The sequence below is a fragment of the Hippopotamus amphibius genome, chromosome 3 (genome assembly GCF_030028045.1).
Source record: "Hippopotamus amphibius kiboko isolate mHipAmp2 chromosome 3, mHipAmp2.hap2, whole genome shotgun sequence".
Taxonomy (NCBI): domain Eukaryota; kingdom Metazoa; phylum Chordata; class Mammalia; order Artiodactyla; family Hippopotamidae; genus Hippopotamus; species Hippopotamus amphibius.
The window spans coordinates 43,281,707-43,304,642 of NC_080188.1; the positions used below are offsets into that span (position 1 = coordinate 43,281,707).

Consider the following 22,936-nt stretch of genomic DNA (forward strand, 5'->3'; position numbering starts at 1 on the left):
TTTATCACAAAGGAGATTATAAAGACACAGAGAATCCAAAGAGAAGAGCAAAATTCACTGTCATTATTTCTTTCAATAGCAAATGATGATGCATAACCCAGTTTTGTCAGATTTTGTGAGGGAGAAGTATGTCTTCAGATTGGATAAAAACAAAAGATCTGCTTTCCTTCCCTTTCCTTCCTGACATTTGCCTTGTCAGCATTATTAATTTACTAACACAAAATATGAGCAATAACCTACTAAACAGAGTATAGGAAAGTATATGAATAAGATGACTTCTCAAGAATGCCCACCTTTTTTCTGAGAACTCGCCCACTAGTGTGACAAGAAGATACATCCCTCTGAGGTTACCTACCACATAACATCTTAATGCTTTTGCTCTCATTCTTCTCCAAGAGATGTGCAAGGGAAACTCAACAGCTTTAAAATAAAGTAATTGCCAATGAATTAATTCCTCACCAACCCTGATTCTAATCAACGTCACAGATTTTTTTCCCACAGCAAATCAGATACCTACTGCTAAAGGGAGAGAGAAAAGATCACATTCCAATAGCTCATATAGCTAGTCAGCAGTTCTCATAGCTCAGTATATTCAACCACATATGAAAATACATTTCTATCTAGGTAGTAATAAGGAAGATGTTAAAAGATGGTTGACCGGATCATGTTCTTATAGGATGATAAAAACAAACACAACTAAAAATTAACCATTTGTTCTTACAATATACCAGGACTTGATGTAATAAAAATATATTAGGTTGATTCTCATACTCTAAAATAAATACTCTTGATAATCTTCAGCCTGAAGCAAGCCTTCATTTATTGACTACTTACAGTACAGTGATTTCCTATCTTAGCTGGTAACCAAAGATGGTTATGTATTAAGTGAGAGAAGACATAATCTCTCTTCCAGATATCACCTTTCAGAAATCTGGGCTAATTCAATTTTAAGAACTAGAATTGCATCTCCTGGTAACCACGTGACAGTCGTCACCCTAAGAACAGGAACAAGGCAAAGAAAATATACAGGACTTAGATTCTCCTACACAGGTGCACATGAAGTTAGTTTATTAATGACTACATTTTGAAGCCAGCCATTTTGATCCAATATTTAAATAACAAGCTGTTTTAATATTAAAGCAGAAAGTACTGCCACGATGTGACAGAAATACAGCTTTAACCATAATCCTTTCACACAATTATACATTAAATGTTATTTTTATTTACGCAAGGCACCCCTACTTGTTCTAAAATATGGGATGTGCTACCCCACGGAAAAAGCAAATGAGGAGACTTAGATTTTTTCCTATCTAGAGCTGGTTTAAATTCAAGTGAAGCCATTAATGTCCTTTACCAGTCAGGACTGTTATGACATGTCACTCCACAGTTTTGAGACTAACACACACCTTAAGGTTTACCCCAAAATCAAAAAAAGGTGGGGGAGGGGACCCGGGGCGCAGTCAGACAACTTTTACATTGAGACGATAATTCCCTCCTTAATCACACAGGCACCAATGTTAAATGCCTTTAGCACAAGGATTAGAAAGGCAAACCATTTCTAAAGACATAAAACTGCCAAGTTGTTGTAATTTACACTCAATAACCTGTGGCATTTATTTTTTGTTTTGATTGTTTTTTTTTAAATTCCTACCCTTATCTAAGTAATCAAATATACACTAAAATTAAAACAATTCTGCAAAATCACAATGGTTCAAAGGTCTGAAGCCTTTCCTTGCTTTGGTGAGTATTTGGTTAAAATAAATCAGTATTTTAGTCCATGAAAAGTTTTACATCACAGCTCTTAATTCATAGACAAAAAACAAAACCTCAAATAGATCATTTTTGAAATGGGAGAAAGATTTTAAAGGACAGTGTTGAATAAAAATATGCAGTCTTTACACTGGGTCACAAATCATCTATGAAAACAAACTGTTTAATCATATAAAATAAAGATCAGATTTTTTAATCAGATCCTAGACAGTTTAAACAAAAAATTAAATTTGTGGTTTATTTTATAATCCCAAACTGAATCTTTCCTTTTTCTTTCTAAACAGTCCACTATGAAATTTTTCTTATAAGCAATTAACCCAAAACCCCCAAATCATTTCTCTAGCAGCTGCTGCTAAAAAACTGGAACTTTAGATCCCATGTCCAAGATGTGCAAATGAAATGCTTCTTGCTTCATCCTGAAAACAAAACAAAAAATGTTGCATGTTTAATCAAAATGAAAAAGTGTTGAACACATTCCCATACTATTTAAAATTACCATCAATAGCTTTTGTTTTTTTCTGATTTACTGCAAGTTATCTGACAAGCCAATTAAGCTACGGTGAAGAAAATTAGTTAGGCTTTAGTATTTGCAGCCTGGTATGAAGATAGCAGGTTTTCAGAGTTGGGTGCAGGATATATTTTACATAGATTTTAGCTAATGTAAATATTTAAGTCCCATGAGATAGTGGGACTTTATATCCAAAAATAGCCTATGACAACTATAGTAAAGAAATGCCCCATGGGTTTTCAAGAAATCATTACAGCTAAGTGTCTTAAAGGAATGCACCACTACATGCAGAAAAATACTTATATTAAAAGATTTTACGAGGAAAAAAGAGACCACACAGCATGGGGAAGGGACAACAAAGTATATTTAGTTGATTGTCACAAATAAAACTCTAGGAAATTGATGTGCTTCCTAGGACAACGATTTTCATAACACCATTTTTGGAAAAGAAGCAGTGGTACATTAAGTGTATAAATCCATGACACATCCTGTTTCAAATATCTTAAAAATATCTTACAACTGAGGAAATGCGTGTAAATTTTATAGGACGACACGCTAACACGATGCACATTTTCAGTGTATTACAATACATAGCTACTAAAGGTGAACAGTTCTTTTTAGGCACATAGCACGATGAATGTTGGGAATGATACAAAAAGATTTTAGTGGGGAAAATACTCAAAGCCACTATACGAGCATAATGAATTCTGCTTCCCAGGAGAATTTCATTCCTTATAGGGAGGCTTCAATTATCATGATTAGTTTGCTCTTTATGAAAAAGAAAATGGTTTTCAACCATATTATAAACGAGTTAATGATTAATTTATCAACTGAAAATAATTTCCACTATTTCACCTCTTACATTTACCTTATTGTCTGGAATCCCTGGAAGTCTTATTTTCCTTTTGGACATGAGTTCAGGAACAATTCAATATACCTATGGTCTGAGAATGACAAAAAAGGATCCATTTTTAAAAAGTTAAAAAGGCAGAGTTAATATTGTAGCCATTTTTCTTATAGTTTAGAGAGCAACTCAAACCCTGTGCCCCATCCTTTCCTTAGTTAAAAACTAAAACAAAATTAAAACAAAAACAAAACAAAAACCCTACCTAACTCTGGATAGTAATATGCAGAATAATAAACAGACATAAATGCTTCTCATTATAATATATGGTTTGGCTTTTTTACACTTATTTAATAGTATTTACAGAGTACAATTCCCCAAGGAAGACTTCTGGGCAAACTCTAAAACAGAGAAAGAAGGAATTCCTAGGTGCCGCAGTGGTTAAGAATCTGCCTCCCGATACAAGGCACACGGGTTCGAGCTCTGCTCTGGGAGGATTCCACATGCCGCGGAGCAACTAAGCCCGCGCACCACAACTACAGAGCCTGTGAGCCACAACTATTGAGCCCATGTGTTGCAACTACTGAAGCCCACAGGCCCAGAGCCCGTGCTCTGCAACAAGAGAAGCCACTACAATGAGGAGCCCGCGCCCTACAATGAAGAGAAGCCCCCGCTCTCAGCAACTAGAGAAAGCCCATGTGCAGCAATGAAGACCCAACGCAGCTAATTAAATAAATAAATAAATAAATTTATAAAAAAAATAAAATAAAACAGACAAAGCAGAGCCGTGGAACTACCCCCAGATCTGCTTTTGGTCACTTTGCCTGCCCACCCAGCATTCACCGCCACTTGGAGTACAGGTGGAGACCATCTCACCCGAACACAGGTGCACCTTCCCGAAGCACAGCCAGGCCTGTGTGGTGCACTACATAGGAATACATGAAGATGGAAAGAAATTCAACTCCTCTCGGGACAGAAACAAGCCCTTTAAGTCTGTGCTGGGCAAGCAGGAGGTGATCTGAGGCTGGGAAGAAGGGGTTGCCCAGATGAGCGTGGGTCAGAGAGCCAAGCTATCTCCCCAGACTATGCCTATGATGCCACTGAGCACCCAGGCAACATTCTACCAAATGCCACTCTCATCTTTGATGTGCAGCTTCTAAAACTGGAATGACAGGAGTGGCCTCCTGCCTGAGTTCCTCATTCTTGGATGTGCCATGGAAGGATCTGGTGCCTCCAGATGCTCACAGTGAGTCCACACAGAGCTTCTCCTGATGTTCCACTACTCTTTGTATAAGCATCTTCCCTGATGAATGTGTTCTGTCACCAGCTTTGCTCTTCCCCTTTCTCCTCGTATGTGTGTTGACCTGAACCATATGCCATAAACCTCAAGTTGCTCATTTTAGTTTGTTTTCATTTTGGGGTGAAGACTGAGTTTCAGTCCTTCCGATCTAGGTTTCCACTTAAGTATTAGTCAAGTATTAACAGCACAAGTAATGGGTTAACTCTAGAATAGAAATTGGTGTGTGTGTGTGGGGGGCAAGAATCTGTCTTTTCTTACATGAAAGTTTTATCTGCTATATATTAAACATTCTTGCTGCTGTGCTGCAAAGCCACAGCAGATCTGAGGCGCTTGTGAGAGCTGAGTTATTCTCCAAGTTGAGAGATGTCCTCAGGTTGAATTAAAAGCCCTACTCAATACTAAAGTGGGAAGGGGAGCACCTTGGCCTCCACTGACCCACCCCCACCCTTCCCTTAACCCCCTGCCTTTTGAAATCAGATCGTTTTCACTGAGATGTTGGACACTACAGGTGTCTGTCCCCAGACCACCAGGGACGTCTGGAGCCTTCCTCATGATCTGACTTTTTCCCCCATCCTGTGGTTTTTCTAACGGATATTCAGGACTTTTGTAATCTCATAGCCATCCAAGCTCCAATTCCTGAATTTTAAGAATTTAAATTGAAAGTTAAATTGAAAGCTGTCTGTAAACACTTAACACCCATGAAAGCCCACCCATCGTGACAAATCCTTGAGTGCTGTCTTAAGAAGATGATGCTGGTCACCACAGCTTCAGCATCTCCTGTTTTTTCGATGCTCAGCTCCCCCTGCTGATCTCAGAGTTTCCTGGCTTCTCCTTCCCACCCCCTCACCCCTTTGCTGTCCTGTGTAGTGATCTGGTGAGGCAAACTGCTGCCTACTCCCCCAACCCCTACCCCACCTCCTCTCCTCATATGAGTTCCAAGTTTTATTATTACACTAAAAGTGCTTTATTATGGTTTTTCTCAGGGCGGCGGCAGGGAACCGCACACACACACAAAAATAGAGAAAGGCATTTGTAAATGAAGACAGACATCAAAAATGACAACAAAAACCATGGGCAGCACTTACGAACGTGAGACCGATCCTTGAGCATAGCTGCAACAGCATCCTCATGGGTATCGAAGTGCACATCAGCTTCTCCAGTGGCCTTCCCACTGGAACTGTATTCCATGGTGATTCTAACAGGCTTCAATGGAGCAAAAAACTAAACAAACAAAGGAAGCCAAAAGGAACATTAATGTTACTAGGTCACTTTCTAGATGTCTGGTGACTCTGAATTGTTCTTTCAGACTTTGATCCTTACACCTGATAAATTTATTTTTAGGAAATCTCTTTAAGCAACGACATAGTTACACATCTCCTAACCTCTTCTGGCTCTTCTGAGAACTCAAGGTTACATTTCAAGTATCTGTTCACAGAGAACTTAAACTATAAATACAATACAATAATATACAAATAGTTATCAATTGTTTTTTATACCAGTAATGACCACTTTTATTATTCATCCCACACACATTCTTTCCCTTTTCTAAAAACTGTCCATCAAGTACACTTCCTTTCTTTTCTTTTTTTAAACAAATATTTATTTATTTGACTGCACTGGGTCTTAGTGTCAGCATGCTGGATCTTTAGTTGCGGCATGCGAACTCTTAGTTGCGGCCTGTGGGATCCAGTTTCCTGACCAGGGATCAAACCCAGGGCCCCCTGCATTGGCAGCGTGGAGTCTTACCCACTGGACCACCAGGGAAGTCCTTACACTTCATTTCTTTTTTTCTTTTTTAATTAATTAATTTATTTATTTTATTGGCTGTGTTGGGTCTTTTTTGCTGTGCGTGGGCTTTAGTTGCGGTAAGTGGGGGCTACTCTTCGTTGTGGTGCGCAGGCTCATTGCCGTGGCTTCTCTTGTTGCAGAGCACGGGTTCTAGGCACGTGGACTTCAGTAGTTGCAGCACATGGGCTCAATAGTTGTGTCACACAGGCTCAACAGTTGTGGTGCACAGGCTTAGTTGCTCCGCGGCATGTGGGATCTTCCTGGAGTAGGGATCGAACCCGTGTCCCCTGCACTGGCAGGTGGATTCTTAACCACTGCGCCACCTAGGAAGCCCACACTTCATTTCTTAATGATTCATTTTTACCATGTTTTAATCAGACATGCAGCCAATAATCAGCACTGCCTAAACAGAGCCATCACACTGAGTGGCTGATATTCCAAACCAAAGCAATTCTTTAATGAGACTGTGCAACCTTCATCTGGGTAAAGATATGATTCCTATTAGGCTTTCTGAAATAATGAAGACAATTTTGAGGCCCCACTACTACTTGAAAACTCTAGGTTTGGATCTACCTTAAGCTTATATATAAGGACTTTGTTATTTTATCTTTTCATTTCATATAGTATATATCATAAAATGAAAATATTTTAAAAATTCCTCTTCTCAAAAATCAGAGAAGCTAGATGTAAGAAGGCTATATGGTCTAATGATAGCTCCAGGCATTTAGGAGTACTAGATTCGTGTCTAGTATATAACTGCCCTATGACAAATGCTGAGTCTCTTTTTCTTAAACTCAAAAATGAATGGGTTGAACTAATTTAGAGAAAAACCAAGCTTTTTTACTCTGAATACTAAACCTATACCATATTATTTTGCATCTATGAAATCCTATTATCCATTATACATATGACCTTAGAATGTAATAAAACCCATACTTCTCAGCCAAAGAAAATAAAACAAGCCTCCACAATTGTGGAGGTGCCATTTTGCTGTCCAAAGATACTACAGAAATACTATATTTTTCTTCTCTACCTTCCCCAAACAGAAGTTCAAAACTTTAGAATTTTTGTTCAAAGCTATTGAGATTGGATATCTTACTGCCACACACATTTATAATGTCTTGGGCATTGGCTTGGAAAGGCAATCCTCTCATGTGGACAAAATGCAGTGAAGACGTAGTCCCCAAATCAACAGCCTCTGGAATTTTTTCTGGCATCTCCTTGGGCAATTCTGAGAAGTGGAACAAAAAGCACCATCAAGAGCATAAAACCTTCAAGAGTTATTAGCAGATTATAATTACGAATGACCTTTATGTCAAAATCCCCAATTCCTCTTGAAATACTCTAGTAAGGAAGAGGGCCTCAATTTTAAAAGCCAAAATGATCTCAAATTTCTGCTATTTAACTCGTAAGGATTTAGTGTGTCAAACCATTACCAGATTACAAAAGAATGCATCTTTCTCTACCAACTGAGAGAAGGAAAAATGATTACGAATGAATAAAGGCAAGAGAAATTCCCTGGGTTACAGTCACTTAAAAAAAAAAAAAAGGAATAAATATGGTAACAGGATAATCCTAGGCACAAACTTAAAATGTATTTATTAAACTTTAAAAATTCCAAATGTTGCTTTGGGATTAAGAATCAAAGGAATAATTAGAGAGGCACACCAAACTCCTTACTTTAGTCAACAACCCTGCTCTCCACACACATCTTTTTCCCATCTTAAGTTTAAATGTGGATATCTTCTTTTTGTTATCTATGTGCAACTGAGCTTTTGACACAGAATCTACATAAATGATTAAATTTTAAAAAACCTATGAAATAATTAAGACTTTCTGCATGTATAGTCGACCCTCCATATCTGTGAATGTGGAACTCCCGTTGGATATGGAGGGGTGACTATAGGGCTTGAGTATTCATGGATTTTGGTATCCATGGTACGTCCTGGAACCAATCACCTGGGGATACCGAGAGATGACTGTATTGACAGTACATAGTACACTCAAAGATGTATTAAATATTTAACTCAATTCCCTTTGTCCTATAATCTTACAATTTCATACAAGATGGCCATAAAAAAATTTTTCTAACAAATATCAAAACATACAAGGCAGACCCAATGAGTTTCAATAAGAGGCAAGCCCTTACCTATTTCCTTCTCACTTTCAAAAGCTGTCATGGGTCGGATATCCTCATTTACTTCATGTTCTTCAAAGACCATTTCTGGCTCAGTTATGTACTTAGCAGTGGGAGAAGATGTCATTTTCTTTCCCTTATGAGAACCAACATGCGTTCGAACTTCATTCCTTCTGCTTGGAAATATCTCTATATATCTATGTCAAAGCAAAAGTGAACAGGCACAAATGGTACCAAGTAACTGCAAAACTCTTTTAAAATAAAACATGCATATATAATATTTCCAATAGCTAACAAACACAGGTGTTCAAAGATAACAGGTGGGGCAAAAAGTAGGAATGGACATAGTAAGAATGGACAAGACTAAAAGTAAGTAAGCCCATGAAAAAGTACTCTCAACAGAGCAGATCACTGATTTAATCCTCTCCAAGATAACAGTTCTCTTCATGTACATTTTAACAATGTTTTCTATCCTGCTTTGCTTCATGAGGACAAACATACAAAGATTAATAGTGTGTATGAAAAGAATCTCGTAAGAAAATCTTTGTTTCATTTTTTACAGTTGATTAACAATCTCTTGAAGTCTTACAATTCAATTCTGTGAAAATTAATCATATCTGTTTAAGATATTAAAAGTCACAGTATATGAGGAGCTAACCTCCCCCAGGACTCCACTAAGAGGCTAATGAGAATTCATGAACTAAATGCCAATTCTAACGTGCTATCTGTTTGGCTGTGGAACTAACTATTATATCCAAGCTTCTGGAACCAGTTTTCTTTTTCTCAACAAAGTTTTTCCAAATTAGGTTATTAAGCTTGAATTGTACAAATCCTTTGCATTTACTGACTTTGATGTGCAACATACCTTAATTTACTGAAGAGATTTATACACTGCCTTAATGTTCCCACATAAAAACATATTATTGATATGTTCCAAGTTATAAGAAAATACGAAGAGTACTGAAAGAAAATTAAGAGGGGTGGGGGTAATGTGTGTTTCATGTGTACTTTCACTAAAAATTTTTTAATAAAGATTTTTGAACCAATTCTATAAGTAGATCCTGAAATGTGATGACTTTGGAAAGGATTTTTTAAACTTCAGAGAAGAAGAAAGGCCAGAAAGCAGCAAGACAATGAATTAAAATTTGACACTTTTGAGTTCTCCTCCAAAGTTAAAGTTAAAACACAAATGAACACACAAAAAAAGAATAAAACAACAAAAGAGATAAAAATAAAGAAAACAAACAACACAAATGAATCCAACCCATCACTACGCGTATCCTAATGTGATGTGATATGCAGTATACAGCATCGCCTATAGAGCATCCATATCAAAACTGTTAACCTGAATCAATCCAAGACTTTAGCTCTAACTTCCAGTTTTCAGGAAATAATAGAGGATACAAAGAAGTTAAGTGACAGCATGAGGAAGCAAAAGGATAAATATAGAATATGAGACACTGTACAGGACAACTGACAATTTCTTCAAAAGCCAATTGCATGTTAAAAGGGGAAAGGGGAATTCCCTGTTGGTCCAGTGATTTAGGACTCTGAGCTTTCACTGCCATGGGCCTGGGTTCAATCCCTGATCAGGGAACTAATATCCTGCAACCCACTCAGCACAGCCAAAAGAAAAAATAATAATAATAAAAAGGGGGAGGGAAGATAAAAATAGAAGTGAAGGGGATTTACTCTAACTGAAGAGAAGTGGAAGTATAACAATCAAATGCAATGTATGGACCATATCTAGATTCTGGTGCAAAAAAAGAAAAAAGCAACTGGAAAAAGACACTTTGGGTATAAACAGGAAAACGTGATTACGGACTGGCCCAAGAAAAGAAATTACTGCTAATTTTGTTAAATGTAATAATATCGGGATCACGTAAAAAAATATTTTTTTTAAAGATGTATACTGAAAAAACACACAGCAAATATAACAAATGTTAACAATTTGTTAATCTAAGTGATAGGCATTCGACAGCTCATCATACTACTCTACGTTTCCTGTGTTTAGGTAATTTTACAGTCATGTTATACTGCATTCATCAAAATGACCCAATGTATTGGCCAATACGATCCTTCTGCATCATCAGCATCTGCTTCACTCACCGGTTGCCAATTTCTTCCCTGTGTTTCAAAAGGGCTTGGTTGGCCATTTCTGGTTCTTCAAACTGCACGTAGGCTTCTCCTGTTTTTCTTCTCCCTCTATAATCCATGACAAAAGTAATGTCTACTATATTCAGTCCTAGGATGTCCAAAATTATTACAAATTAGTGCTGCTAACAGGAGCTATTTTATTCTTCGACTTAACACATTCATTCACATACTAAGAATTTTTTTAAATTTTTATAAATAAAATTGTGGGGCTATTTTGCCAGTCCCAAAGGTGCATACATGCCTAATGGGAAGAAAATGATTATGCAGCCAAAAGCTAAAAACACTCACACATCCCCAGAACATTTAGGGTCCAAGCAGTCCATCTAAAACACACAATTTTGGGGGCTTCCTAGGTGGCGCAGTGGTTAAGAATCCGCCTTCCAATGCAGAGGACATGGGTTCGATCCCTGCTCCAGGAAGATCCCACATGCCACGGAGCAACTAAGCCCGTGTGCCAAAAAAAAAAATAAAATAAAATAAAATAAAACACACAATTTTCTCTTTTTTTTTTGCCATTAATTATTTAGTAGGGGAAATAGAGATTTAGACTAACATCGCTACTGGTGCATATTTTACAGCTAAGAATTAGATGATAATGCTGTTTTTTTTTAATGGCCGTGCCGTGTGGCTTGCAGGATCTTAGTTCCCTGACCAGGAACTGAACCTGCACCGGCAATGAAAGCACAGAGTCCTAACCACTGGCCCGCCAGGGAATTCCCTAGATGATATTGCTTTTAAATCATATAAATCACTATTGTTTTAGACAAATATAGCCACTCTTATGAGAGGGTATTTTCCTCAGTAGTGAAAAAAATCTCCACATGAAATTATTTTGAAATATGACACCCCCCAAAGATCAGTGTTTTAGGTCAAACACTTATATAAGCTATAAATGTTGGAAATCCAAGTCAAGAGCTCTCCCCTAGACAACCTAATATGATTGCATGCAGTTACCAGGAAAAGGTTCGCCTAAGATAAAGAAGGAAACAATGGGGGGAAAAGATATGAGGCCCGAAACATGATATAACTGAAAAGCACCTGCGAAGAAGTCTATAATGTCTTTCTCATTGCAACTATAAGGAAGTCCTCTCAAACGAACCACGCCATCATTTACCACAGGTGTAGATTTAACATGCAGGCTCTTCATTAAGGCATCCACATCTTCATTGTTTATCTCATATACTAAGAAAAAGAGCACAAAAGGTATGTAAAATTACATAACAAAGGAAGAAACCATTAAAAAAATAATCGCACAGGGTGGGTTATCCAAGAATCTAAAAATTAGTATTTTTAACCTTATGTACTTTTCTGAAGAAAATAATAAATGATATTTATGAAATATCTACTATGGGCCAGCTGTAACATCACAACTTCTGAGGTAAATTTGGTCAACATCCTCATTTTATAGATAAGAAACTGAGATTATTTCTGTGCTTCATTTTCACACTCTGGAGAGGGGTTATTCATTATACCTAACTACTTCACTATTCATAATATCTAACACAGGATCAAATGAAACTGCCTTGAAAAGTACAATCTAATGTAATGATCCTGAGAAGCTACAACATGACTTCACGTACCTTCCACATACCGCTGCCCCATGTACATGCGGTGTTTTTCTAAGGCTTTTTGCACATCCTGCTCCGACTCCATTTCAATTAAGGCATCACCCCTTCGTTTCCCATCTCTATTTAAGAGGAAGTGGATTCCATTCTCACCATTGCGAATTCTGCAGTCTGAAAGTATGTGAGTAAAATCAATTAAAACCAGAAATCAAAGTTTTAGATCAATCATACAAGTCACTAGAATTTGCAATCTTCCAAAAACAAAAAAAGCAATATTCAAAATGCCTGTCATTTTCCTTACACAAACCCCCATTACCAAAGCCATCCAAATGCTAATGAGGTGGTAGTCTCTAAAATGTTCCACGTGGAAAAGATAAGCAAATATTAGCACAAAAGCTTATGACCTCCTGATCATTAAACGGCATATCAGGCTAGGCTCAACACAAAGCATAGTATGTTCTTGCAAATGCTTCTACAATCAGTTTCAAATCACTTAAGGAATTAAAATATGGTTAGGTTTATGCATAAGTGTCTTCTTTTGTTATGATCATATCCATAGGAACTCTAATATATCTCCTATAAGAATAATTTTGCAACATAATTTAACTTTTGCCTCTTTTCATTACCAAAGAAAGACTTCCCCACACTACCCACTACTTACACTGGGAGCAAGTTGAAGATGTAAGTGGCTTTATAAACTGCTTGATCCACACAGTGCATATTAGGTACTTAATATTGTATTACACTGTTTTATAATATTTAAAGCAGCACCTTCTAAAAGCCTCTTATGAGGGAGGAAAATTAAAAATCACAGTCAGATATAGAAACTTAAAACTAACCACTGATGCATAAACCTTCAAACACGTTATTAAGGGAATTATGTCACCTGCTAAGTGACCGTATATTCTAAATGTATGTATTACATAAAAAGCTACTCAACCTGTATTCTCACTAACATATTCCCATTAACAGGTTTTGCCTTTTGTTATGTACATATTAAAACTTCAGAGAAAACTGGTTTTGCATCACTAAGTCTTAACATTAAAATTTTTGCTGTATTCAAGGTATTTAAACCTGGTATATATGACAAATGATACACATGATGTCACTATGTATATGTAACCAACCACAATGAGACAGTTCCTATCCATCAAATAAGATGTCTACAGCGTAGCCTAACTTGGATTTTACGGGACTACCTTTTACTCAGATGAAATTACATATTCAAAGCATACATAAAATATACCTGAGAAAAAGCTTAGCACATCTTCTACAGTGCACGACCACGGTAACCCTTGAGCTCGAATGAGATAAACATCATCCACTTCCTCTCCTAACTTGGATGGAGGCAATTCATACTCAGGGAGAGGTGGAAGGTCTTCCAGGTAGGTAGTTTTGGACTCCTTCCAAGAGAAATGAAGAAATGTAGAAATATTTCTTAAATAATCTACTTAGAAAACTTTCTAAGTTTATTTCTACTAATTAATACTCTGGATATTATTCTTTGGGGACAATTAGTATTTCAGAGGCAAGAATTAAAATTCACAAATCTAACTCATCTTGTTTTGGCTTAAACTGTACATTCTAAAGCAACAAGCACGTATAGCCTAATGGTTTCGCAGGACATAAATTTTATTCCAGGCTTGTTTTTAAATTCATCAGTCCCAAAGTTTACCTCATAACAGTGTTTTAGTTAAGGCAGGGCAAGAGGGGTCCCTTCAATTTGACAAATATGTGTCCCTAATCACAGTACACCATAATTATGCCCTCATCTCAAAAAGCTTACCATCCAGACTAAGACAAGCACACAAAACAAGATGCTTTAAGTGCTATAATTAAGATACAAGATATTATACAAATTCAAAACAGAGCACCAACAGAAGAATCAGGATATGATATGAAACGAGCCTTGAAGGAAGGCTAGAATTCAGAGCAATATATAAAGGATAGGCATTCCAGTTTGAGAAGTGAGGGGAAGAAACAGTATGAACATAAGTCCATTTGGAAAACAACAATAATTCCATTTGGCTAAACTGTAGGGTACAATTAGAAGCCAAAGAAGATGAGCTGGCAAAAAAACCTGGGTACCACATAGCAGAGGGATTGAGTGTTAAGCTCAGTGTGTGTCCTTAACCTGGTAGGCAAAGGGGAGCTAATAAAAGACATTTAGGAGTGTGTAAATCCACAAGACAGCAGGATGCTTGGAAAGATTAATCTGTCAACTGGTATGTCAGACCAACTGAATAAGGGAAAAAGCATAAAAGGCAACAGCAGTAGTGTGAGCTAACAGGAGCCTGAGACACACCCAAAGAACTCTATTTTACAACACTAAACAAAAACTGGAATGTAATAAGATTCCAACAAGCACCACAACCACAGCCAGGAAGGCAACTCAGGTTTTAAGACTTGCACTCTACTAGGCTAAGAAAATCGATTTCTCTGTACCATCCTACCATTTACACGAAGACTTATGTCTAATTTTAAGGAGCCAATGATAAATGCAAACCTCTAGCAGAGGCCTATTACATATTTAAGAAGAATGCAACAAGCACTACAATTATCAACATGGGAAGACAACTCAGGCTTTAAGTCAAATGACTTGCACTCTATTGGGCTAAGGAGAAAGATATTTCACTCCTTTGTATATTCCCACCACTTTCATGAAGATTTACACATAATTTTATGGAATCAATAATAAAAGTAAGCACAGTACTAGTAGAGGCTCAACAGATATCATTATGCTAGTCACATTCACAGAAAGAAATAATCAAGTAGAGTAGCCAAGTCACAGAGACTTAGTTTTTTTGGTATCGGTTTTGGTTTTTAATAAAAGCAACATTCCTCATTTTCCCCAAGTTCCATACGCATCGCAAGCTTTTACAGAAAAAGGCAACAGAAAGTATTGGGCCAGGATTCAAATCAATTAGCTCAGCCACTGGCAGACAGCAGCCATGCTGATTAGCTTCCCAGTTTCCTTAAGTTCAAAGAGAAGCACAAATTGAATTAAGATAAATAGGACCCAAGGCATCAGGAACACGGTAGTCAAAAAGTGTGCTGACACTGCCCAGATGCCACGTAACAAGCAAAAAGAGAGCTTCCACAAAATATTTGCAACGTGAGTACTTAAAGCACACACTGACTCAACCCCCCCCCCCCAAAAAACCCCCCAAACTGTAAACTCACTCCTGGGTCCCCAAACCATGGCCTCAGCCCCAGACGCCTCCTCTCCTCGGTCCACCTCCCCCAATATCATAGTCTCCAAACTGTCCTTCCCATCGGCGGTGACCCATGGTCCCAAAGGACCTTCCGTCAGTTGGAGTGAAGGTGTAGAGGTGACCTTCAGTAACTGGGGCAGCCCGCCTTTCTCAAGGGACACGAGAGCGGACAACGCTGGGGACCAGCCTCCTTCCCCACGAACCCAGCCCACGCAAGTGTGTGCGTGAACCTTCGCAGCAGCGGGCCGCGAGGCGCGCCAAGGGCCGCCCGGGCCTAGCGCTCTGGCGGCACGGAAAGTCCCAACCCTCCGCGGGTCCAGCCTCCCAACTTCACGATCAGCGGGCGGAGAGCGACCGGGATGCGCGGTGGGGGCGACAACAGCCTCACAAAACCTACCATGGGCCGGCGGGAAACAAGGCCTCAACATTCACCCCCAGCCACACTTACACTGCCCAACCGACCGTAGACTCGAGAGGAGAACAAAACGAGGAGAAAACCCGAGGCCTGGGAGAGCGTCCCTTGTTCTGGGGCCCAATAGGAGGACCTGGGCGGGCGGGGGTGGGAACGGACGGTGGGGGGGGGGGGTGCGGCGCGTGCCGCGGGTCCCCAGGCGCGCACGCGGAGCGCACGAGGAGGGGCGCGGGGCGCGTGCGCGCGGCCCCCCTCAGCGCCCACGTACCTGGCTGTAGCCCCGCGCCGGGCCCGCCGCCGCCGCGGCCGCCGCCAGCGACTGCGGCAGCAGAGGGGCGCGCAGGGCCGGGTAGGAGGCGGCGGCCGCAGCGGCGGCGGAGGCGGCAGCGGGAGGAGGCCCCGCCAGCCTCCCGACCGGCACAGGCCCGGTCTGGAGGCCGCGCGTGTGAGAGGCGGCGGCCGCGGCGGCCCCGAGCAGCAGCAGCAGGCGGCGACGGCCCGAGACTCCCGAGGGAAATGCGCCGGCAGCCGAGTAGAAAGGCAGACAGGCGGCGCCGGTGCGTCGGCAGCTGCTGCAGTTGCAGCCGCAGCCCCGGAGCAGCGCCCCGAGCACCCAGCGCGTCCCGGCCATGGACTCCGGAGGCGGCGCGGGGCCTGAAGGCTGCTGCGGCTGCAGCGCGAGCGGGGAGGAAGTGGAATCCAGGGCGGGGAGGGGTTGCCGGGCACATGCGCCGCCGACACCGGGGGCAGCAGCGAGTCGCGAGGAGGTGGAGGAGAGCGCGCTGCTCCGCCCAGTCTCCGCCCTCGGGGCGGGGCTTCCGGCGGGCCGGGAGGGGCGGGGGGCCGGTGCGATCGCCCGGCTCTTCTTTCACGCGATGGAAATTGAGGCCCGAAGACGCTGAGGCTTCCTGCGCTGGAGGGCTGAGCCCTGGAACGGCGGTATGCCGACGCCCGGCACTTTCTCCCCCGTCTTGTGACGTGAGGGGGAAAAGGGCCGTTTCTGGAAGGAATTGTGATGCTCTGGTTATAAAAAGAGGGTAGGATAATACTCGCGGAGATTTAATAACGACCCCGCCCCCGCCCCCGCTTGGGTTATGTGCGGAAAGCCAACTTTCTTTGCTTTAAAATGAAATCTGTTGATACTTGTTTTATGCTAATAACGTATAGGGGTATTCTTCCGCTGTTGGAAAGTTCAGGCCACTTCGCTTTTACCGAAAACTTACATTAGTACCTATTTTTGCTAGTAGAAACAAATGCGATTTTTACTTTTACGGGAAAAGGCGAAAATTAAAAATAGCAGTCAGCAATTGTTTTGCAGCAGCCGTGGTAGAGGCTGCGGTGGCATCATCAAGCTCCCTCTTGGGAAACTGTACTCAGCATCTCCCTGCCATAGCTTTGAACTGTGTCTTTGAACATCTGTGCTTTATCTCCTTAGCAAGATGTGCTCTACGGTAATTGCTTCCTCACTTCATGCCATTTTGGCTTCCAAAGGTTTCATAGGAACACGCTGCTTTCGGATAGCAGGTGAAACCTGTAACAAAGATTAAAGCCTCTCCTGAGGATTTGGTGTAGTCAAGAATAGACAGACAGAGGTTTGCGAAGGAATGGTTGTGCAGTTTTCCCCCTCCTGTGGCCAGGACGCTTCTCCAGACAAAAGGAAGTTCGGAGAGTTAAAAATAGGAAAAGCTAAAATTTTAAAACCTTTTATTGTGGAAAATCTCAAAGAAAAGTACAATAAACTTATAGAATTTCAGAAATTATCAACATTTTTCATTCTTGTTTCATCTCTCTTCACCACCACACCCCAAACATTCTTTTCTGGAATATTTTAAAGCAAACCCCCAAAATCATGTCAATCACCCTTTTCCGTATTCATCTTAAACTGATAATGACAAATGGAAAAAATGACATTCAGATTAGTTACATTAAAAAAATGCAACTGAGTAAAATTTAAAGATATTATTGGCTTTATTCAACAATTCAGGAATTGGGCAGCATCCCCTCTAGCAGGTAAAAAGGAGCTCCCAGAAACTATATAAAATGAAAGACTTTTATAGGTAGAAGAGGGCAGGACAAGGAAATCATACTAGCAAAAAGTGGATTGCTTATGTGAAGGTCGCTTTCCTTTACTGTGTAGTTAGGGTCTAACAGGAAGATTACCACACTAGTGCTGATCGCGTAATTTATGATTGACTAGTTTAAGATTCCGTTTCTGTGAAAGCCCAAAGTGTAATTAGGTTTGGTGATGTGGGGCTTAGCATGTGACTCCATTTTGGACCTGTTGTCTCATTTTTAACAGCTAGTTTAAAGTATTCAAGATTATTGCATTTAAAGTTTGTTTACTCTGGTCTACTTTTAGGGAAAGCAAAGTTCAGTATTTCCTAGAAAACCCTTTCTGCACCAAAAAAAAGTGAAGAACAGGAAAAAACCTGATTGGCTTGGCTCTATGGACCTGGAATATCAAAGAGAAGGGAACTTATGCAAGATTTAGGAATCCTAGAGATTGTTTTTTTCTTAATCTCCCATTCAAGAAGGAAAACGGGTTAGCCCTTCATAACAGATTATCACTACCACAAATCACAATTTGTGGACATGTTAGGGATACTGCCCATATTTACTCTTGTCTTCATCTTCTGAATAGCCAAAACCATCATCCATATTGTATAATTCTGAGTGGCTTAGAAACCTAAATCCATAGAGTGAAATCTTACAGATTATAATAGGAATAACACTTACTTACCAAAATGGAAAGCTTTAGATTTTACTTAGAGGAACTTGGAAGAAAATAGCAAAGAAATTAACTTTGAACACTTATTCATCTAACAAACACTTATTAAGTGGGGCTTTTTTGTTCTTTTTTTTCAATATCAATGAACTTTATATTTTTCCCTTTGTAAAATTCTTTTATTCTGAGATTTAGTAAATTTGTATATATATGTCAATCCCAATCTCCCAATTCATCCCACCACCCCTAAGTGCCTTTTGAGTTCCAGGCACTGTGCTATGCTCTGTGCATTCAGAGATATAATAATAATTTTACAGACTACATATCAAAATGATATTTAGACATATATATAGATTATATAAAGAGAGACTAGCAAAATTTGTAAATTGAAACTAACAACTTATGGAACACCAGATTTTAAAAGTTGTGTTAATAAATACTATCTTAAACCCAAATAGCTATAACTAGTCCTCTTTAGTGCTAAATTTTATTATAGAAATAAAAAGACTCTCTTGGACCAAAAAAAAATTACATTGAGAGACTTTTTGAGTAGGGTTGTGACAATGGAGATACAGAGAAGAAGGAAGATTTGAAAGATTTTTTAGGAGGTAGAATCAACAGAATTTGAGGCTAGATTAGAAAGGGAGGATAGTGTTTTCTGTTATTTTATTGTTATTTAGAATTTGGGGGGATGAATGGCTATGACTTTTTATTCTTGGGAAAGTTCAGAATTCAATATAGATGTAATGGAAGCAGATCAACCCCATTTGGGGTTAAGCCATAGAAGTTTGTCCTAGAAATGTTCATTGGGGAGTTGTTAGTATAAATGAAGCTGCTGGTTGAATGAGATTGCTACGACTAAGTTTAGAAAGAGAAGAGAAGAAGGCCTAGAAACAAGGCTTGAGGTACTATAACACCGAATGCCCTGTAGAGGAAAATAAACTTACAAAAGGAGAGAAAGGAGCAGCAAGAGAGTTAAGAGTAAATTAAGGAAAGCCAACAGAATGTTTCTGGAAGGAAATAGGTAGTGTTCAACTGTGTCAAGTCCTTACTAAGTTCAGTACTTACCCATCAAGAGAGATGAGAACAGGAAAAAAGTCTTGGATTTAGTGATATGGGAAGGTTTCAATTACCACAATTGTTTGGGGGATGAGGGCAGAGGCCAGAAAAAAAAGCAGAGGTGAGGAAATGGAGATAGAAGTGCAAAATGAGTTTGATTTTGTAGGTGAGAAAAGGATAAGGCAGTAAAGGAAGTATAGGTCAAAAGTGGGATTTGTTTTGTTTTGCTTGGGTTAGATTCAATGAGAGTAAAGCATGTTGAAATGATGGTGGGAAAGGATTCAGGTGATAAAAATTTAATTAATAACCAGAAGAAAATAGGCATAATCGGTGTGTGGGTTCTAGAAATGTGAAAGGAGAGGCATCAAATCTCAGATGCAGAGATTAGCTTTAAGTAGGAGAAAGCTCCTCCACCTCTCCACCTTTCGTATGATAAGTTAATCATAAAGCATATTGTTCTTCTAGTATGGTCATTTAGCACTTATTACAGTACTAAATACAGAGTAGCACTGACAGAGTGTCAGCCTGCTTCTCTGACAAGAATTCCTGAGGTAGAACTATGTAGTCTAAATTGATGGAAAGAAACACTGGATTTGGGGGAGAGAAATGAGAAGGAAGGAGAAAATCGACTGCCTCCCATCGCTCGGAAAGAATATTCAAAAGAAGCCCTCCTGGCTCTAAAGAACACATAATTAGGAGCTGGGAAAGGAGCTGGAAGGGGACAGTTATTCTAATTACTAATAAATAAATGAAGGAACTCATTTTATTGTCCGTGCCCCTCAATTCTTAAAGGTGAATATACTTTTCTTCTGATATGCAATGAGGTTGAGTTAATCTCAAAGGATCCCACCCCACAGCTGCCTTTGCATTTGAAAGAAACAAAAAATCATGAACCGTGGATGTCAATAAGCCTGGGGTGGCAAAAGGAAAAGGAATTGAAGTCAAGTACCATAAAGAAAGGGTGCCCATTTGTGTAACCTGTGATTAAGGTGCTATTCATCATCCAAGATGAAAGGAAGAAGTTTATTACGTTGAGTAGATACAAGAGAACTTCAGGAATTGAAGCTACCAGTTACTTCCAAGGAAAGACAAAGAGGTGCATTTTGTCACCACTATCACTGCTTCATCCTTTTATCTGACAAGAAAAATTGGTCCACTGGATCCATAAGTTCAAAGATTTGTTTTTGCTGCAGTGATGTGTTTCTTGGGCTAGCTTTGTCATTTGATCTATATTCACTATTAACAAGTCCATGCTAACCAATTTTTCTCTCTCCCATAGATTGCATTTGGATAACGCTTTTGTGATGGAATAAAAATAATAATCATAATATTTATGGCTGACACATAACAGACCAATAAACCTCTAAATACTGCAGCTTTTTCTGCTTATTAAAATTAGCTTGTTAATTAAAAACTTTTGCATAGCAAAGGAAACCATAAAACAAAAAGACAACCCTCAGAATGAGAGGAAATATTTGCAAACAAAGCAACTGACAAGGGATTAATCTCCAAAATTTACAAACAGCTTATGTAGCTCAATAAAAAAAAAAAAAATCAAAAAATGGGGGGAAGACCTAAATAGACATTTCTCCAAAGAAGACATACAGATGGCCAACAAACACATGAAAAGATGCTCAACATCACTAATTATTAGAGAAATGCAAATCAAAACTACAATGAGGTATCACCTCACACTGGTCAGAATGGCCATCATCAAAAAAAATCTCCAAACAATAAATGCTGGAGAGGGTGTGGAGAAAAGGGAACCCTCTTGCACTGTTGGTAGGAATGTAAATTGGTACAGCCACTATGGAGAACAGTATGGAGGTTCCTTAAAAAAGTAAAAATAGAGCTACCATATGACCCAGCAATCCGACTCCTAGGCATTTATCTGGAGAAAACCATAATTTGGAAGGATGCATGCACCCCAATGTTCATTGCAGCACTATTTACAATAGCCAGGACATGGAAGCAACCTAAATGTCCATTGACAGAGGAATGGATAAAGAAGAGGCGGTACCTATATAAATACAACGGAATATTACTCAGCATAAAAAGGAACAAAATCGGGTCATTTGTAGAGACATGGATGGACTGAGGACTGTCATATAGAGTGAAGTAAGTCATAAAGAGGAAAACAAATATTGTATATTAACACGTATATGTGGAATCTAGAAAATTGGTACAGATGAGCCTGTTTGCAAGGCAGAAATAGAGATACAGACGTAGAGAACAAATGTATGGACACCAAGGGGGGGAAGGGTGGGTGGAATGAATTGGGAGATTGAGACTGACATATATAGACTACTATGTATGAAATAGATAACTAATGAGAACCTACTGTATAGCAAAGGGAACTCTACTCAATGCTCTGTGGTGACCTAAATGGGAAGGAACTCTAAAAAAGAGTGGATATATGTATACATATGACTGATTCATTTTGCTGTACAGCAAGAAAATAACACAATATTGTAAAGCAACTATACTCCAATAAAAATTAATTTAAAAAATAATAGAGTACAGAAGAAAAAAATGAATAAAATGAGCTTGTTAAAATTAAAGTATTTAATTTTAACAAGCTCAGTAGGTATCTAGGAGAGTAGCTGATTCGTTGTCTAAATGAAAAACACTGTCAAGAAATGGTAATTAAAAAAATAACAGGATTGGGAATGAATTGGGAGATTGGGATTGCCATATATACATTACTAATAGGAAAAAAATATCAAATTGTACACTTTGTATGCAGTCAACTGTATCTCAATAAAAGTTCTTAAAAAAATAAAATAAAAGATTATTTCATATTAGTAGTTCATTTTTTCCCATGGCAGATATTTTTAAATGGGCAAAACTGGAAACCTGAACTAGATTCCTGAGGGAATTCTCAGAATACAATGTCAACATGATTACCACAAGGAACTGATTTACTCCAAGATGTATGAGGCAGTCACAAAATTGAATTTTCTATGGGTGCTGAGTCAGTACTACTGTGTACAGCTCACGCTGAGGATGTATGGAAAGTGGATGATGGGCTATGGCATCCTCTGGCCATACTTAACAAAGATTAGGTGGTAGTGCTTTTGACTAGTCAGAAACCGAGAAGTAGTCACATCAACTAGCTTTTCCTAGGAGGGCAAAAGCTATGGTGCGACCAGAGCCAAGGCTCTGAGAATCAACCTACACACACAAGACACAAAATAACCAAGAAGCCTTTGTTAATAGGTCTTATTCTGAATAATCTTTTTAAAATGGGTAATGCAGGAACTTAGTGTTTAAAAAAAAAGTCAAGCCGTGCAAGATTATATATACATACATGTACAAGCATGTGCACACATCACCCCCCACACACACACACACACAGAGTAAGGTTTGCCTCTAACCACTGGCCTCCAGTCATCCAGTTCTTCTCAGATATGTTACCTGTTTCTTGTGTACCCTTGCCATGATGGTCTGTGCGGT

At 39.3% G+C, this 22,936-nt stretch overlaps 1 protein-coding gene and 1 pseudogene across 3 annotated transcripts; one reads left to right on the forward strand and one right to left on the reverse strand.

Moving 5' to 3' along the window:
* Positions 1–801: 801 nt before the first annotated feature.
* On the reverse strand, positions 802–22,936 carry GRSF1 (G-rich RNA sequence binding factor 1). Of its 3 annotated transcripts, none has more exons than XM_057725449.1 (10): positions 22,898–22,936; positions 13,316–13,472; positions 12,085–12,240; positions 11,543–11,686; positions 10,457–10,592; positions 8,360–8,544; positions 7,320–7,441; positions 5,508–5,643; positions 3,147–3,222; positions 802–2,186 (listed from the first exon to the last, which is right to left on the reverse strand). In XM_057725449.1, the coding sequence occupies exons 1-9, from the start codon at positions 22,919–22,921 to the stop codon at positions 3,173–3,175; spliced, it is 1,110 nt and encodes a 369-aa protein (XP_057581432.1). In that variant the 5' UTR covers positions 22,922–22,936; the 3' UTR covers positions 802–2,186; positions 3,147–3,172. The 3 variants fall into 3 exon arrangements, with proteins under 3 accessions (XP_057581432.1, XP_057581431.1, XP_057581433.1); XM_057725448.1 differs by lacking the exon at positions 22,898–22,936 and adding an exon at positions 15,965–16,409; XM_057725450.1 differs by lacking the exon at positions 22,898–22,936 and adding an exon at positions 15,682–15,747.
* On the forward strand, positions 3,430–4,293 carry LOC130847968 (peptidyl-prolyl cis-trans isomerase FKBP1A-like; annotated as a pseudogene).

What these genes read in the sequence shown, in the direction of transcription:
- GRSF1 (XM_057725448.1), bottom strand. Translation starts at nt 16,327, where the DNA reads ATGGCCGGGACGCGCTGGGTGCTCGGGGCGCTGCTCCGGGGCTGCGGC. An exon ending in TGTGCTAAGCTTTTTCTCAG is followed by an intron (nt 12,241 to 13,315) that starts GTATATTTTATG and finishes ACATACTTTCAG; the next exon opens with ACTGCAGAATTCGCAATGGT. An exon ending in GGGGCAGCGGTATGTGGAAG is followed by an intron (nt 11,687 to 12,084) that starts GTACGTGAAGTC and finishes TCTTTTTCTTAG; the next exon opens with TATATGAGATAAACAATGAA.